At 40.4% G+C, this 18,367-nt stretch overlaps 1 protein-coding gene across 1 annotated transcript in view; it reads left to right on the top strand.

Moving 5' to 3' along the window:
• The window catches only part of CDH23 (cadherin related 23), a 612,421-nt gene that overhangs the window by 254,776 nt on the left and 339,278 nt on the right, over positions 1-18,367 (top strand). The window contains exons 7-8 of the mRNA XM_048505079.1: positions 1,531-1,725; positions 2,814-2,942. Coding sequence (XP_048361036.1) covers positions 1,531-1,725; positions 2,814-2,942 — 324 coding nt within the window. The remainder of the gene's footprint in view (positions 1-1,530; positions 1,726-2,813; positions 2,943-18,367) is intronic.

The raw sequence follows: 18,367 nt of genomic DNA, 5'->3' as shown, positions 1-18,367 counted from the left end.
ATATAGTCTAGAATTGCTATGATTTGTGCATTGAGTTTTATAGAGAATCTAGGTTATGTTGCTGGTATCTCTTTGCCCCAGAATTTTCCCTCTTGTCACCTTTTTTTCCAGAATGGTTTCGTGTTGATTTTAAACATAAAATGCAATTGCAGTGCCGGTTTGTCCAGTCTGATCAGTGAAAGTGATATGGAGGTTTCTGTGTGTGGCGAATATCCCTTTAAAAGTTCCCCCTTTTCTTTTGCTTCCAGCTTAGTACTTCTTTGTCATTTTAGCCATCCATTGTGACAATCATGAATTAATTTTTAATTATTATTTCTTGTGGTGCGGGTTAAATTTTATAGTTTGGTCAATGAGTCGAAAGAGAAGGACTCTGGTACCTGCATAGCTATTTGGGAGAGAGCCCTGGCAAGGAATGATAATACAGTCAGAATGGAGTGTAGGTGCCTATCCATCCCTCTTTCCTCTACCAACTAACCAGATTATGAGTGAAAGCTGACCCATGTATATGGGTGAAAGTGGGACACACTACTACAGTGACAGACAGTCCTTTGATCTGTAAGGTCTTTGGTCTTACACTTTGTAAGATGCCTCAAGTGGGCTCTTTGGGGAGGTGCATAGAATCAGTCTAAATAAATGTAGATATCATTCTTATATCACCCACATCGTGGTGCCAGTGAACCTAATCCCCTGTATCACTCACATTGCTGTGGAGAACATTAAATATCTGTATCAGCTTCTGGGACTGAGATCCCATTGCAGTTTCTTCTCTTTTCTGTTGTACTGTTGGTGTAAGAATGATAAAGACATGAGCATAAAAATTCTAGGAAATTAAGAGTGAATTATTTTTGAAATAACTGCAACTTCACATCCCACAATTTTTAAATGTACAGTAATATTTTATTCATTGATCTACTTCATAGATATATTCTGAAATATGTCAAAATTAGTTATATATGTATGTATAATTGAATTCTGCCTTAACAGTTAAACAATAGAAGATGGCAAAATGTGCCTTAATGCATTTGCTTGTCCAGTTCCATGGGGTGTGGTTTTGATGTGTGTAATAAGCCCAGATTGCATTTGTAAATAGTACCTTTTAATCATATATTAAAGATATTTTTGTGAAATTTAAGTCAGGCTGCCATTGAGAGTGAAACATTTATTCTTGTAAACTCAAACAGGAAAAGTGCTTTTCTCCTCAGGTACTGAGATTAGACTTCTGTTGGTACAGGCAACCAGTTGGGAAATTATAAACTCACCTCTTTGAGTGTATTGTAAGATTTTTAGAAAACATAGGTTTGAGATTGAAACTGACACCACTATATAAATACTATTATAAATATCTTGAATTCAGTAATGAAACTACTGTATGCCATATAAGCACTCCAGAAGTCTCTTACTGCTTGTTTCAGCTCTTTTGGAAATGTTTCCTATTTAGTAAGTCATCCATTTTTAAAATGAAAAAAAAAGTGTTTTGTTTTAGAACCATCCTTTATTTATTGGGTAAACTTTTTTTACTGTTATTTCTAGAATACACCTGTGGGAACTCCAATTTTCATAGTGAATGCCACTGATCCAGACCAAGGGGCAGGCGGTAGTGTGCTGTACTCTTTCCAGCCTCCATCCAACTTCTTTGTCATCGACAGTGGCCGTGGCATTGTGTCAGTCATCCGAGCACTAGATTATGAAATCACTCAGGCCTACCAGCTTCAAGTCAATGCAACAGTGAGTGTGATGTTTCCTGCCCTTTTCTCCCTTTTTAAATTGAAAATCTTAAATGTTTGTAAGAAAAACATAGAGTTTGTGTTATCGCTATATTTACCTGTTTATTTTATGTTATGTTTCTTATTTATATGAAACCCATTGTTATTCTGTCTAATATTAGGGTTTTTGTCAGCCTTCCTGGTGATCTGTTGCTTTTGAGTTAAAGTTCTTCCTTCCCCTTTCTGTTTTGATGGTCACTTTAAAAATCTATTTTAGAATATTTAAAGTGTTACCTTCCTTAGAACACTTCCTGAGAAGTGTTATTTTCCTTAAACTTGGGAATAAAACTACCTATTTAAGCATTTGTGGGCAAAGGGACTGTAGCAGTAGTAGTAGTAGCAGCAGCAGCGCTAAAATAGGAAAAGTGGAGGAAAAAACGCACCTGCAAAGCATGAAAGAAGGAGCTTGGAAGTTAATTCCTTATGAATACTCAAAATTGGGGCTTTAAAAAAAATTATGCCATGTTTTTCATTACAAAGTCCAGACTGTCATAAATGCTGTAATCTGTTGCTTGTCTTTTATTTTCTGTATACAATGATCCAATTCGAAGGGAAATGTATTAAGAACTGTTTAAAAATTTAAAGTAATATTTAGTAATTTGTTCAATTAAAATAGGCTTGTCACTGAAAGGAGCTAACCAATACAAAATAAAAAAGTCCTCACATGTAATTTTCCAACCTTTCTGAGATGGAAACAAGAAAATACAGATTCTCCTCTAGAAAAATACCAAACAGGAAGACATTTTCTAGGTGAAGGATTTGTGATTCACCATATGGAAGTTGCAATGCTGATTCAATCTTTAGCATTTTAATTTGAAAGTATCTCAGATAAGGGAGCAACTCCAAAATCTTGGAGCTTTTGCCTGGCAAAATTGATAATACTGTTTCAGTATATTGCTCATTTTTAGATTCAGATCTTTGCACTAGAAGACAGTAGAGGTGTTTCAGCACACTTGATCAGCCTAGAGGGAGAGTAGGGATTTTATTGTTAATGATAGTTTTCATTTTGTATTTCATTTTCTGTCAATATTGTCCTCTTATGTTTTTCAGGACCAAGATAAAACCAAACCTCTTTCCACTCTGGCTAATCTTGCAATCACCATCACAGATGTGCAAGATATGGACCCAGTTTTCATCAATCTTCCCTACAGTACCAACATCTATGAGAATTCTCCTCCGGTAAGAGCCTTTGACAAGTGTTTTCATATTACGACAGGAATTCCCCTGCTATCCTAATTGAAACCTTTTCACTTAAGTCAAGTACGAGTTGTGACCTTGTATGCTGTAGTTGTGATCTGAATTAAGTCTGTGCAGACTTGGAAAATGTTCCAAGTAATTTGATCAAAAGTCTTCTTGGCGTTCATGTGGCAGACATGAGGATTTTGTAATGTATGACTTGGCCTCATGAGTAATGCCGAGGCCCTTGCTTTTTAACAAGATGCATGCTAACTAAATGTTGAGATGGGCAGGGATGATGCATGAATACATGAATGGTAAACAGCAGTTGTAAATGTATGAAATCCTGAATCTCTCCAAGAGAAGGGGTTGTTTCTTCTCCCTGGAGGATGTTTTAGATATTTAGCCAGTAAACCATTTGATCATAGCTTCAAGGGTCAAAAGTAGTTGGAGGAGAGTGTAGTCGTTTATTACACATGGGTGAAGATGCTGCAGCCACTTTGTTGCAGTCTGTTAAGTTAAATCCTTTCTTTACACAAGACAGTAGGTGAAGTTGAGATTGGGGGAAAATACTGCTTAGTGTATTAAATGCCAATAAAGGCTTGTTGTTGTTGTTGTTGGTACTGCTTAGTGTGTAAAGAAGAAAGATGTGAAATTACAGAAATGGAAATACCCACTAGTTTAGAAGATTATGGATTGGATCACCTTCACTGAATGATCTTATATCCATGAAAAGAATCTCTTGCAAATTAAATGATGGTATAGCAGTGTCCACAACTAAATGTTAGAAATTAACTAAGTTAATGAGATCCTTTTCTGTTGATATTTTCAGTAGCAATTGACGTTACAAGGCAAACTTACATTGTCCCTCCCCCCACCCCAAAAAAATATCTAGAAAGGTTTGGCATATAACATAAAATACAACATTTCTCCTAAATGCTTGAACCATAGCAATATGATCACTATAACTATCTTAATTTATAACTATCTTAACTATCTTATAACTATCTTAATTTATCTCTGTCTATTCAAACTTGATGTGTACAAAAGAACAAATATGAGAAGCAGTATTCTAATAAAATGTATCGCATTCAACTTCCTTAGTAAATTTTAATGTGTATCTCTTTTACACTGACTGATTTCCATATGATGTTCTCTGTTGCCAAGTGGGTGTATAAAACAGGTAACTGCTCTGGGAAAGTCCTGTATGTGACTGACAGATCAGGAATGAACAATGGCATGTATTTTTTCTCTAGGAAATTACTCGAGAATAGAGAACACATAGGAACTTAAAATTACTTGAGCATACTGACATTTGCCTCTTGTTCTCAACCTGATCAAAACATACCTTGCTAAAACACCAGTCATGAATTATTATTTGAAGACTTCCGTACCTCTAGGGTATTAGCATGCATCTCTGGCTAGGACATTTTGCAGTCTGTCTCATTGTTTGTACAAACGGTGGACAGATATAAAACAAATTTAGAAATGCTAATGAATAATTACACCTGATTTATATGACCTTATTACCTTTCCCACTTGTTTAAATCTAGCCACAATTCTCTCTTTTAAATGCATTAATTAAATACGTTGAGAATTATTTTCTGCCAAATTTTGGCTTTTCTGGTCTTTAACTGTGCAATCCAAAGGAGGGGGAGTGAAGCCACATTGGGGGGTAGTGTGGGCTCTGTACCGGTGCCATTGCTGCCACCCCATGCAAAAGTCATGGATGTGGCAGAGAGATACCTACCTTGGCAATGGGGCACCACACTGCTCCATGATGCCTAAATCCAGAAGTATGCCCCCATGCTTCTGCTTCCATGCCATTGGGGCCTTCCTGTGCCAGTGTGAAGACAGCATTACTTGGGCTGGAGCCGACTTTAGTGCATGATGTTAAGTCATTCCCAGCAACGGAATTTCCTGGGTGCCAATTGCCTCTTTGGAGGCAGCACTGTGGCACTGCCCTGGCCACCATTCTACCCCTGCCCTCCTTTGGATTGGGCTGCCTATGTCCTTTGTGAAGATTCGATTTCGATTTCGAATACCTTTAATGGCATATAGATTGTTTAAGATTAGCTTAGCAAGATAATAACAGCCTTTACAACTTTACAATTTCTGACGAGTTAAAATAACACCATTTAAAAATTTAGCCACCGCTTCCAACAGCTCGTAGTTGTGGCTGTTTAAAAGATATATAACCTTCTGTTTATCTGTAATGCCTTCACTTCCATGCAGGAAGGGGATTATGTGCTTCTTCCTACCTATCTCATAAAAGGGACAATCCAACAGCATATGAGATACTGTTTCCACAGAACCCATGCCACACGGGCATTTCCTTTCTTTATGTGGGATTCCAAGGTGGCGTCCAAGGCTAAAGGAAGAAGGCAGGGCATTACACCTAGCTAAGGTGATTGCTCTACGCCACCGGGCCTCAACCAGGAGATAAAGGTACTGGGCTGCAATTAGTCTATCCATAGGTATTCCCAGAGAGATCGGGGAACAGGTTTTATTAGCTTCCTCTAGCATCTGTTGAAACTCTCTGTCAAAAAGTCTCTTCTTGATAGCCCCATAGACCTCCTGCTCTGTTAGCATTAGCAGGTCCTCCAAGGAAATGCCCAACTCATTAAGTTTGGCTTCGATTTTAACCCACCACTGGGTTGTGTGGAGGATGGAGCGTCCCTGGGATGTATAGTCCAGTTCATCTCGATTAAAACAAATCCTGGCCCAAAACTTGAATGTACGGCACCAGGCCAGAGTTTCCAGCCGATGCTGGCCTGTTTCTAAGCACAGGGCCGCATAGGGAACAGAATGGGGCAAGCCAAGGATTTTATACAGAAAGTATGACTGGACCCTTTCAACCTCTCTGCTCCATGCCCCTATCCAGATGGGGATCCCATAAAGGATTTGTTGACTCACTTTGGCATTAAATGCTCTCAACGCTGCAGGGATGTATCCTCGGCCTTTCCCATAGAGGAAGCGTATAATGGCTGAGGCACTTAATTTAGCGGCGGAGATGGCCCGATTCCTATGTAGTGTCCAGGAGGCCCTATGACCTTTGTGAAGATAAACTGTTCTCTTGTCATGGACAGATCACTGTACAGGGACATTTAGTTATCAAGTGTTTGTTAGTGTTGTACACCGCCCTGAGCCCTCCGGGGGAGGGCGGTATAAAAATGCAACAATAAATAAAAATAAAATAAAAAAGTGGCTTTGAGATTGCAAGGATGAGGAGCCAGTTTAACAGGTCTACTCCCAGACACTTACTAATACTTCAGAAGAGTTTCTTGTTAATATGGCATGTAGTCCTGCCTAAGCTCTGGTCAGTCTTCAGAATAAAGAGATAATGGCAGAATATAACTGCTCCAATTGTGATTTAGCATGTTCCATCTGTTTCATGGCCATTAATTGGCGAAGTTCGATTTTACTTTGGGAGATCTGATTCCAGATCATGGGAGATCGGGAGTTTTTATAACATCGATACAATTGGCGGATTTTTGTATTGAATTGCTCGCATTCTTTGTCAAACCAGGAGGCCTTGTTGCTGCCTGGCTTGAATTTCTTTGTATCATATTTTAGTAGGGAGTTGACTATATGCTTAATTAGTTGTTCTAAGTTGGTGATCATCTCAATTGGGGAGTCAGCATTAGTAACAAGGGGAACAAGTCTGGATTGGTTGAGGGAGCCAAGCAGGTTCTCAAGAGAAGACGCCAGCTTGGGGGACCAAGTCAGCTGGGGTAGATACTCATTTGATGGCATTTCCTCTCCACAAACCTCCTGATTTGGCGATAAAATGAGATGGAGTGGAAGATGATCACCTAGCAGGAGGTCTCCAATTTGAAAAGAATGCACCTTAGATTGCAGGTGTGGAGAGATCAAACAGTAGTCAACCACGCTGCAGCCCATGGAGGAGACAAAGGTAAAATCCTGGGAATGTTTGTAAGTTATCAAGCCATTTAACCACAGCTTGTTGTGGTTGATTGCCAATTCCATTAGTTTCTTACCTGCTGCATTTATGCAAGAGTCCTTTGAATTGTGGGCAGCGGGGAGTAGGAGGGAGGAGGAATAGGCGTCATCAAGCCCCTCATGTGCTAGAAGAGTTAGTAAGCCAGTGCCAACTCTGGCGTTGAAATCTCCAATCAGTAGGATTTCGCTTGAGGGATAATCAGATTCAAGGCCTTCGAGGAAAATGGATAGTTTATCCCATATGTTGACTAAGGGGTTCTTTAGCCAACCAGGGGGGATATAGACATTAACAAGAATCAATGGGTTAGTCCCCCAGTAGATCGTGATGACCTGGGCTACTTGGGGGAGAGACCGAAGTGCACTGGCACTGAAGGCTGTAGATACCAGTGTGCACAGACCACCGGAGGGGCGACCAGCCCTGCATAGTTTGGACACTGGTAGACAGTAGGATTCATAACCCTTCATGTGGATGGCTTGGATAGACCAGGGTCTTCAGAATAAAGAGATGGAACACAATTAGTGGACATAATTGCTCCTAGTCTGCCTAGATTTTGTCAGCTTTGTGGTACAACTGGAAACTTGGAGTAATAGAGCATTAAGGGCAATAGCTACAAACAGACTCCAGTCTGCTGGAGACACTGCATTGCCAAGTGCTGTTGGAGCTGACCGGGTCTCTGTTCCACAACCTGGAGCTTGGTCTGGGCTACTTGCAGGGTGGCAACTGGGCGGACCAGTTTTTTCCTCCAGTTTCCAGGTGGATCAATCAAGAACTTTCCTGCAGTGCAAGAGACACCACTGCAGGCAGGTACATGACTGAAGTGCCCTGTATGCCTGCTAGAATTTGAGGAGGGTGAGGTGATCAGAAAGATATTCTGTAAGCTCTTCTTCCACACAGACTGTATTCTTCCATGGTCTGGAAAGACCAATTCCTGTCCTCTTTGTCATTATGTACTACCTACTGGTGATGAAACATATGAGTTCAAACATTCTGTAGAAGGAGCAGTAGGCACACTGACTGCACTACAGAATTCCTCTTCTCCCCTATCCAGCTTTTCACACAGAAACACTGCCTTCTTCCAGTAGTCCAGCAATAAATTTCTCCATGCTTATTTTTTTACAAAAAATTAAAAGGACAATGGCTGCAAGTAGAGAAAGAGTCAAGTCCAGCTGAGTTTTCGTTAGAGCTTATATCATGGTGTTGATGATGGTAAAGAAAAAATGTTTTTCCACTATTGTCACCATGCAATTGCTCCAGTGGAAATATTGCAAATGATGAGTGATCTGCTTTGTGCAGCATTTAGAGTGATTATAATGAATTCTCAAGCAGCTTGCTGTGACATGTTTTTCAAGCGATATGGCTCATGCCCCAACCCCCAAGCTCCAAGCTAAGTCAACGCTTTCCCCTTTGGTGGATCTTGGCAGAGGAAAAGGAGGACAAAGCTCAGAAGAGGACAGTCTTTACAATGACACTTGGGTCCCAATAAATGTCATGGAGTTTGTTGTTAACTGCAGACCTAGCAATAACTTTCATCTCCTCCAGTCTGTCCAGATACAAATTAACATTGTTGTGCCCATGTATTAAATCGACAAAATGTCATCTGTGACATTTTGTCGCATCCCGGCCTGTTCAATAACAGGATTCTGGTTTCAGTTGATTTCTTTATTATGAAACATAATCAGAAATGAACATTTAGACTTCTATTGTCAGAACTAAGCATAGCCAATATTGCAAGCGCCATTACATCCCACACCACCCCTACAGCCTGTCACACTGCCCTGCTGACCAGTTCCTGAGCGGGGCTGACACCTCTCCAGTCCTACCATCTACTGTAAGGAAAAACCACCTTTCCCCGTTAGGATTAAAATAATCTACATCCCACACTACTGAGAGAGCTGCAATAGAAGGTGGCTAACAAGCTGATAATGGGTCTGAGAAAAGGAAAGCAGTTTAACTGAGGGGGGGGCAGTCTGAACAGAAGCAGATGCCCAGGTCCCGGGCAGGCAGGAGGTGAAATGTGGCCTGGCACATGACCCTTGGCATCATTGTGGTACACGTAATGGAGACATTGTAGCCATACATGTTCTAAGCATTCAGAGTTCAGCTGATGATGATCTAAGCAGAGCAGGCTCCTTCGTCAACAAGTGGTCACTGCTCACTACAACTCTTCATTGACTGTTCAGACATTGGGAATACACCAAATTCAAGATGTTTGCTATGCAGACCAAATGCAAGTTCACAGTCTATTACAGTGGAGGGAACAGAGGCAACTGGTCTCTGGGAGATGCATTTATGCTGTTGTGGAACGAACACCTTCGGTACATCTGGGGCTCTTCCTCACAAAGGTAACAATCAAGATTTCACAAGATTGCAATGACTGCTTATTCACCTCATCTTTTTGTTTTCTCTTAACATGATTTCTGTCCCTTCTGCAATTCACCAGGAAGAACTTACTCTTTTTGTGCTGTAGAGAATTTCCGAAAGGGTCGGTTAGTTCTTCATCCAGTCATTTCCAAACTGAGGATCACTGTGTGGAGAATCTGCCCTTCCACTATGCCATCTCCTTATGCCATGTAATATTAAATTCTGGGAAACTTTCCATTAAAATATTCCTATGTTGCTATGAGGAAACATGTTTGCTTCTAATCATCCAATGTTGAACTGGATCCCTCATTGCCTATTCCATTTTGTCCTGGATTATCTGCTGCTATTGTGAGACATGGGAATAGTCATCTTTCCCCTACAAGTATACTTAGCAGCATTTTCTGAACTAACCGTGCTCTGGCAAGTGTTCTCTCCACCAAGCATAGAGAGATTTTTCAAAGGTTTAAGGAAGTTTTATCTTCCATTTCCAAAGCTGCTCTATTTGGGAATCTTCAGGTAGTTTTAACTGAGTGTTTGAAAAGTCCATTAATGAATCACTGACTTCCTGCAACTTCCATTTATCATTGCTAAAAATCGCTTTCCTCATAATTATTACTTCCACTCGTTTCACCAGTGAATTTTATGCCGTATTGGGCTGATCCTCCATATCTCCAATTGCACCCTGACATGATGACCTTATGTGCTGATCTCACAGTTCTCCCAAAAGTGCTCAGCTCCTTCCACCACAACCAGCTCAAATTAATGACACTGTTCTTCAAACACCATTCTTCCAGAAGAGAAAGAATGGTCCATGTCCTGGATGTGTATTAGAACCTCAATTTCTGTTTAGGTGGAACATCATCTTTTTGCAAGGATCTCTATTTCTTCATATGCCATGGTAGCAAGAAGAAACAATACTTAGTTGAATATATTCATGCATTTACCAATTATCAAAACAGTCATTGTCTGAATGTCTTACAGGATACTGTGCTAGAGCTGTGGCAAGTTCTATGGCTTTAGCTCAAGGCATATCAGTCCCAGATGTCTGCAAGGCAGCAGCCTAGTTGCAGCCCGTGACATTTGTGTATTGCTGTACTTTGTACGGTCAATCCTGGAAAGATGTACCTCTTGATCAAGCTGTGCGGAACACCTTGTTTCAATAAAACTCGCTGTCGGGATGTGCAAATACCTGCTAGTTTGGCTTGTTTCCTATTTGTGAATAGAGATCTGTTTTTGAAATTCCGTTTGATAGTTCATCGATGTGTCCGTGGGCGTTTGGCAGCCTGAGTACTACTACCCCCCACCCCGCATCCTTGCTGTATAACTGGTCTGCTCCATAGGCATTTGTTTAAATAAACAATTAGATCACCTGCAAATTCTGCCATCAGTAAATGTTGCATTTCAGTCACATCCTACCCTTTGATGTTCATCTAACAGCTTCATCCAAAGAGAGGGAGCACATCACCCTCCAAATGTGGTGCAGGCTTGCACAGGCACATTTTTTCCTTCTTCAGGGCATGCTGGAGGCATTCCTGGGGATGGATCTGACTGTAGTCAGCTTTCACCCCCCCCCCCCAAGCGCTGCAGCCACCACCTCAGACTTACACCCCATTCAGCTCCATGGAGGACTTTCAGGCAGCTGGAAAGGAGTGGGGTGCTTGTTTATTTTGATTTTTTAGCCTCCCAGCACCACCTGAAAGCACTCTGGATGTGGCATGGCACTGTGGTCATGATGCCATGTCCAGGCCTTTGGATGGGGCTGTAAGCTGTTCTTAGTGATTCTAGTGGCTGCCGGGCAGTTTGAATAGACATCATCTTTACATATGCACAGATTTGGGGAAACTCAGTGCAAACCTGTTCAGAAGGGATTTGTGACTGCTCAGCATGAACAGATTGCATGATCAGCTCACATCTGATGCCACCTTTGAACATGATAAAGTCAACCTTTGAACAGATTCTCAGCAAAATTTGCAGCAACCCTATTCACCTGTTCGTGTCTCAGGTATATCAGCTTTCTAATCTTCAGAGTGACATAGAGAGCCCAGAAAAAAACAAGAACAGGTTGCTTACCTATAATTGACATTCTTCAAGTGGTCATCTGTACAGTCTCATGGTCTGCCATATTTGCCACAACAGATACATTTGTTCCACCTTCTCCATCTAGTGAAGAACAACTGAACAGGAAATGTGTCTCCATCCTCTCTAAGGAGGCGAATTAGTACATGGTGGTATTGTTGCTTGGTGAACCCAGTGTGAAGAGCCAGCATTTAAAAAATCATTTTAAGTTTACCTATAGAAGTTTCTCTGATTTGAATCGGTGTGTGGTTGATTCCCATCAATGTGGCTACAAAGATGATTACCCAAAGAACATCAGTTACAGTAAGCAACCTGTTCTTTTCCTCCAGTTTTGTCTAGTAATATGCTCTTTAGTTACATCTAATTCTTAGTCTGTTGCTTGTTTTGGGCTTTTAGATTGATTATTCTTGGTGGTTGGAAGGCAAGATGTGGAAAGACAAGACATACATATTTTCAGTGAAGCATGTTATATATACAGTTGACAGGCATCATAAGCACACTTTGATCCTGGCCTTTACATACCTATGAATATGCTGAGTAACATTTGGTCTAATGTCTGTGTATGTGTGCACACACACACATACATTCACTCACATTGAATGTGACTGTGAAGTGTTGATACTTCTTTTTGTGTTGATTTAACAGTACAAACAGAAGTTAGGAAAGGACTTCTCTGAGTGTTTTGGTCTTTTTTTTTTACACCTGTCTCTGTAGTACACATTCTGTCTGTTTCTATCTCTGTATCAAGTAGGAGCAGCTAATCTAAAATTGTATACATTACCTAATAAAATCCTCTTTGGGGGATTATTGCATCAAATTTTAATTTCCTCACTTGAGTAACAGCATGTCAACCAGCCGTCAGTGAAGAGCCGACAGAAGAAAAAAAAGTGGATAAACTGCAGCAAATTACTGCAAGCAGATTCCTATCAGGACTTTGAATGGAATTAAGGAGTGCGAAATAGGATTTCTTGCTTCTGGAATCTATTGTGGCATCTTTCCAAAACACCCTTCTACTTCCTCTCATCCAGCTCCTCCTACTGTGACACGGAGCTCCAGTTTGCCTTTCAAGTCCTTAATCCTATAATAGGAAGAGAAAAAAATGAAAGGGAAAGAATGAACGGGGGGGAAAGAAGAGTGCTTCAGTTACATTTTTATAGACCCAGGATATTATGGAATAACTCAAAAACACTTTCCATGTAACCTTCTAGTCTCTTGTTTCCAACCCCTGAGCACATTACATTAGTAGGTAAAATGGGGAGAGAAAATGCAAGCTACTGTATGCTATTTCTTCTTTAAAAAGATGGGCAGCTTGAATGAGCTCTATCTAACTTAGCTTACTATAATTGCATGGAGCAGTCTGCATGCAAACATACCATGCTTGTTGAAATCCTGGGGAAGTTTAGCTACCTATGAAGCACTATGTTTGGTAGAGAAAGGCTAAAGACTCAGCAAGTTTCAAAAGTGACATGATTGACTCATCATTGTCCACATATGCAGAGGCATTTGTTTTGCCATGCCGTCCTCTCTGACAAAATAGGTTTTGCAGGTTTTTACAACCTTCACAAAAAACCCTTTCGATGCCAGAAAACAGTAGAACAGAAAAAAAACCCAAACCAAACCAAGAACCATTGTTGTGTAAAATATTGCCACTTTCAACTTATTGTCTTTCTCCATGCTGATTAATCCTTCCTTTGTTATCTTCCTTTGATGAATAAGCAGAGATGAGCAAGACAGATATGTCAATTGTCAATAATGGACTCACTAAATTTGTGGTTTCAATTGCATTGTTTTCAAAATATTTAAATGAACACATGATCCTGCTCTGTGAAGTATCATTTTTATGCATGTAGGTCATTCATTTAATTTAATTTAGTATACTTAACAGGTTGCCCTTCCTCATTTGGTTTTGGGGTGCGTTACAACCTAGATTTAAAATACATATAAATAAGACATTTAATTTTTTTTAAACATACCAACAATTCAGTCATTTTAGATTATCCAAGAGGCAAAAACACAATCCTATTGGGTATGAAACATACCAATATCCCAACAAGTGGGGAAAAGGACAGTGTAATTTCTTTTTTAAAGTGTGAGCATAGTCTTCTTAATCTCACCTATTTCTAAAGACTGATGAAAATATAATATGAAGATGAGAAAAAAATAATGGATTTATCTCAAAAATATGAAACCAGAGCTTCAGAGCCAGTGGAGTCTTTCTATGCATGGATGTTCTCTCAAAGACAGATGCTGGCATTGTGGAAGTATACTAGTGACCTTGAATTCATGGAAGCAGTTTCTCTCTTATGAAAGCATTTTGGTAGCAGCCTTCCTTTACCTTATACTTAAAAGACTGCACACTTGTTCTCAGATTTTGAAGTCTTATGTTAGTCCAGGGTGGAGTTCCATCTTTTCAAAAAATGGCATTTTGGGAAGTTAGTGCTCTGGTTGAAACACACTCCTACTAGGTCTCAAAAAGGAGACATATCTTCTGCTCCTTTTCTGTTTAAGGACTACCGTGCCTAAAGAAAAGAGAGCTGCCCCCCCCCAAGTATCATCCCTGTGCTGTTTTGCTGTCCACATCATCCCTCCTGAAAGCAAGACATTTGTCTCTGTATTTCCTTCCTCAAGCTCCTCCTTAAGACACACTCATGCAGGATTTTTTTTAAAGTTGGTTCATGGAGCCTACCCCAGAGGCTCAATACCTCTCAATTAATTCCTCCTTATAATATTTTTAGACTCCCTGGGAATGTTTTATTAGAAGCTCAAGGTTTTATTAAAAACAGATCTATGTACATCCTCCCTCTCTCCCAAAAAAAGAATTAAAAAACTGTAGCTATATTATCCAATCAAGGGAGTTTGGCTTTTTTTTTTTGGTACTTTGTGAGGGGAGGGTTCTACTCTACCTGTACTATTGCTGATGAGCCCTTGGCTCTTCCGAGGGCAAGTAAGTTGCTTGACTATACAGAATGCTCTCTGAAGAACAGTTGCAATCACCTGGTTTGAGATTTCCCTCTATTTCAAAAGAAACAAAACTTAAAGCACAGAAGGTACCACATCAGCCCATTTAAGGGTTTCTTCATACATTATGATGAAGTGGTGAAAAAAGATGAATGGCTTGCCAGCTTGCACTCTTTCTCTACTCTCAGACATCATGGGAAGAGGGGATTTATGCATTTCTCCTCTTAGAAGATACGTGAAGCTATGCCCTTCTTGGGAGTCTTCTCTTCCCTGACAGGAAGAAAGCATAAATTCCCCACTGGCAATGGCATGGCAATTAGAGTATACAGTCAGTGAAGCATCTCTTATAAATGTAACTAACATTGATATGAATGGGACTTACATAATTTCAGGTGGCCAATTAATTTCCAAATGAAAAATAAATGATTTATGGCTCTCTTAATTCTTATTTATATTAATTTTGAGTACAAGAAATATTTGTATCTTCTCAGGGATTATTACCAAAGCTAGCAAGAAATTTTAAAACATTGTACCAAGAGTCAAATATCAAATGAAAATTATTAATAGAGATTTTAAACAACAAGTGATACATATCAGACATCTAGTATCATGAGAAAAGAATCCATGTGACCAGGACTCAAAGTTTTTCTTTAAAAAGCTAGTTTCAGAGTGTAGCCATGTTGCTGTATAGTAAAACAGGTAGATTTGAGTCCAGTAGTATATTTCATCGAGTCCAGTAGCATATTTCAGCTAGTTTTGAGTCCAGTAGCAAAATAACAAGGTTTTGGCAATCAAAAAGCTCATGCCCCAAAAAACTTGTTGGTCTCAAATCTAGCTTTTAAAAGATGTTTTCATTGCTTATAGGAAGGGGAGAAGTAGATATCCCCATAAACCCAATAGCAGTCCATGAGGACTTATACTCCATTTTGCATTTCTGGTTAATGATTTGGACCAATTGCAGTTTGTAAACATTGTTCAAAATCAGTTCTGCATAGAGTGCATTACAGTAATCCACTCTGAATGTTACTAGATCATGAAATGTTGTAGCTAATCAGGCTTTCCCCAAGCATTTCAACTTTGAAAAAGGCTCTCCTGTTCACTATGTGGTCTGACCATCTTGAGGTAGTAATGGATCCTAGGACACGCACAAGCTGAGGACCTAATTCTTACTGTGAACTGATGATGTGATATTGCTGCTCCAGCTAAAAAAAAAATCAAAATCCTCAAATTTCAGTAATGACATGATCAGTAATTACATGATCTCCCCAATGCTCTGAAGCAAATAGAGCAAACTCAGTAACTGCACTTTTTAATTGAAAACCATGGTTTGATGTTATATGAAAAAACTTTAGACCAGCACTCTTCTTTTTCACCCTTCCTTCTCTCTTTATGCACTGTGATTCCCTCTTTATAGTCTTGTTTGGAGGCAAACAAGGTGACCATTGCATCAGAACAACTGGTTTATGTTACATTATGTTTGTGATTGAATTGTGGGCCCTTTCCGCACTGGGGAAAGGGCGCCCCTGCACTGGCAGGAATCCTGCTGGTGGAGGGGTGGGGGCCGTTCACACGGGAGCATGCGAGCAACCCCTGCAGAGGCTGGCGCGGGAGAGGCAGCTCCACACGGAGCTGCCTCTTCCCTGTCCCCCCCCCCACACACTCACCTCGTCGTCCTGTGTCGCCCTGCTGGACTACTAAGACCCGCCCATGCTGCCCTCCGACCTCCAGGGGTCAGAGGACAGCAAGGGAGGGTCTCAGCAGTCCGGCAGAGCGATGCAGGATGACGAGGTGAGGTGGGGACAACGGGGAAAACAGCGTCTTCCCGGCCGTGCCGTTCGCACTGCGCCGGCGGGAACACGCTGTTTTCAAAAAACTCCCTCCAGGAGGGAGGTTTTTTGGGGCGGCCTGACGCCGCCCTGGGGGAGGTGGAGGGAAGCCAGGTCGGCGCTGCTGCATTTCAGCAGCGCCACCTGTGCGAACGACGTCTTAGGGACAGCATTTTTGCCGTCCCTAAGGCGTCATATTTGGGCCGTGCGGAAGGGGCTGTGGTTTGCAAGTCTGACGTATAGGCAAGTATAGTTTGTCACATCAGATTTAATGACAGCTCAGTTTGCCACAGAATGGGAAGAGAGGGAATTGTAACATGTACGGGAGGGAGGAACATGTAAGCCCGTGTCTAGACCATTGCTTGGTGTTATTCTGAACTGACTGAATATAAAGGATAATCTAGATTAGATGAAGGAACCAAAACATGAAAACTATTGGTTCTAACCAGTGAATTTTGCAAGCTTTACTTGCTCCCCAAAATTGTTTAATGCATCTCTGTGACAGCAATTATAGCCAAGTTATGCTCAGATTCATCATATGCCATAATTTTGTTTAATCCATTTTTAAAAACCATCTAAGCTAGCTATCATCTCTAGTCCTTGTGGTTAATGTATATCTCTGACCCCAAGTCTTATTGATTTTATTAACTTGAATGAATGAGAGTCCCATGTTGCATTCTTTATATTGTTGCACTTATAGCCTGCCAATGGCCCTTATTTATGCCAGTTTCTTAAGCATCCTAAGCTGAGTGTTTCAGTGTACATTCTGTGTAGATGATCTAGAATAATCTAGAAAGGTCATTCAAATAGGAAAACTTTTCCCCCCTTTACAGTAGCAGCAGCAGTGCTAAGCTTTTGTTTCTGACTGTTCGTAACACACAGCACTAAAAAAAAAAAAGGATTGCCTTGTTAGGATAAAACTATTCCATAAATATTTACAGGCCCATTACTATTCCTACACCATTACTAACCCGCCCTGCTCAGCAGCTGCCTCTCTTTTAAATGTGTGGCATGGTTTGTGATGCTTATCATTCTGAGCTGCTCCTTCTCTTTTGACAAGTGATGAGTGAATTGCCAGATAGGCCATGCTTTTACCCAGTGTACGAGCACTTTAGTTTACAAATCAGATGCAAGGACTGCATACTTCTCACATTTAAAGTGCAGAATATTTGGGGTGGGAGCACTAAATCTTAACTAGATTCTTTCTCTTTCCCTGCATTTTGCTTTCTCCGCTGTCCACTTAAAATGTGTTCACATGTATGTTTCTTGTCCAGGCCTTGGCTAACCATTGTGCAGTTCTTGGATTCACCCTATGTTCACCTCTCCAGTCACTCAGCAAGTTTTAATAAACAGATTGCGCACTGTGAAACTAGGGGTGTTGCAAAGGCAATAATCACATGTGCAGCCACACACAAATATGCTTGCACTATTCTCAATGGGCAGAGATGCAAAATACAAACTGACATCATGGTATGCTAAGTTCTGAGTCCATCCATGCCAAACAGCATCATTCAGCAAAGTATAGTGTCCAGTTTGAAGGACTGGAGAATGAGATTGCCGGTCACTCACAAATAACTCTCATTTTGTGGGTTTTTAACCCTTTCATCAGCTTTCTTGTAAATCATAATGTTGCCTTTACTATTTCTGGAGCTGTAATCATGCATAATAATAAATTACAACAGATATGTACATTGACATAAACTTATCTCAAAGTGCAATGTTTTTTTTTACAAATATACATTGTGCAGTATATTGTGATAATTATAAAAAATATTTCAATAAATAATTGTAAATAGATATTTCTTTTTAAAATGACATCATTTAGTATAGTGGTTCTCAACCTGTGGGTTGGGACCCCTTTGGGGGTCGAACGACCCTTTCACAGGGTCGCCTAAGAGTCTCTGCATCAGTGTTCTCCATCTGTAAAATGGATAAATGTTAGGGTTGGGGGTCACCACAACATGAGGAACTGTATTAAAGGGTCATGGCATTAGGAAGGTTGAGAACCACTGATTTAGTATGTCGATGTGTATACATACGATCCCAAGAAAGGGTTAGAGTGATGCATATTTATTATTGTTAAATGATAGTGCAAGCATATTTGTCTGTGGCTGCACATGTGATTGTTGTCTTTGTAACACCGTAGTGTGAAGGTGAGCAATTTGTTTATTAAAATTTGTAAGTCTTTATTTCCTGTTGTGTTCATTGTGCTTTTTCGCTTATGGTTTGTGCTTAACACTTGA

Source organism: Sphaerodactylus townsendi, linkage group LG08 (assembly GCF_021028975.2).
Source record: "Sphaerodactylus townsendi isolate TG3544 linkage group LG08, MPM_Stown_v2.3, whole genome shotgun sequence".
NCBI classification, from domain to species: domain Eukaryota; kingdom Metazoa; phylum Chordata; class Lepidosauria; order Squamata; family Sphaerodactylidae; genus Sphaerodactylus; species Sphaerodactylus townsendi.
The sequence above is the reverse complement of the archived record's forward strand: the minus strand, read 5'-3'. Positions and strand labels throughout refer to the sequence as shown.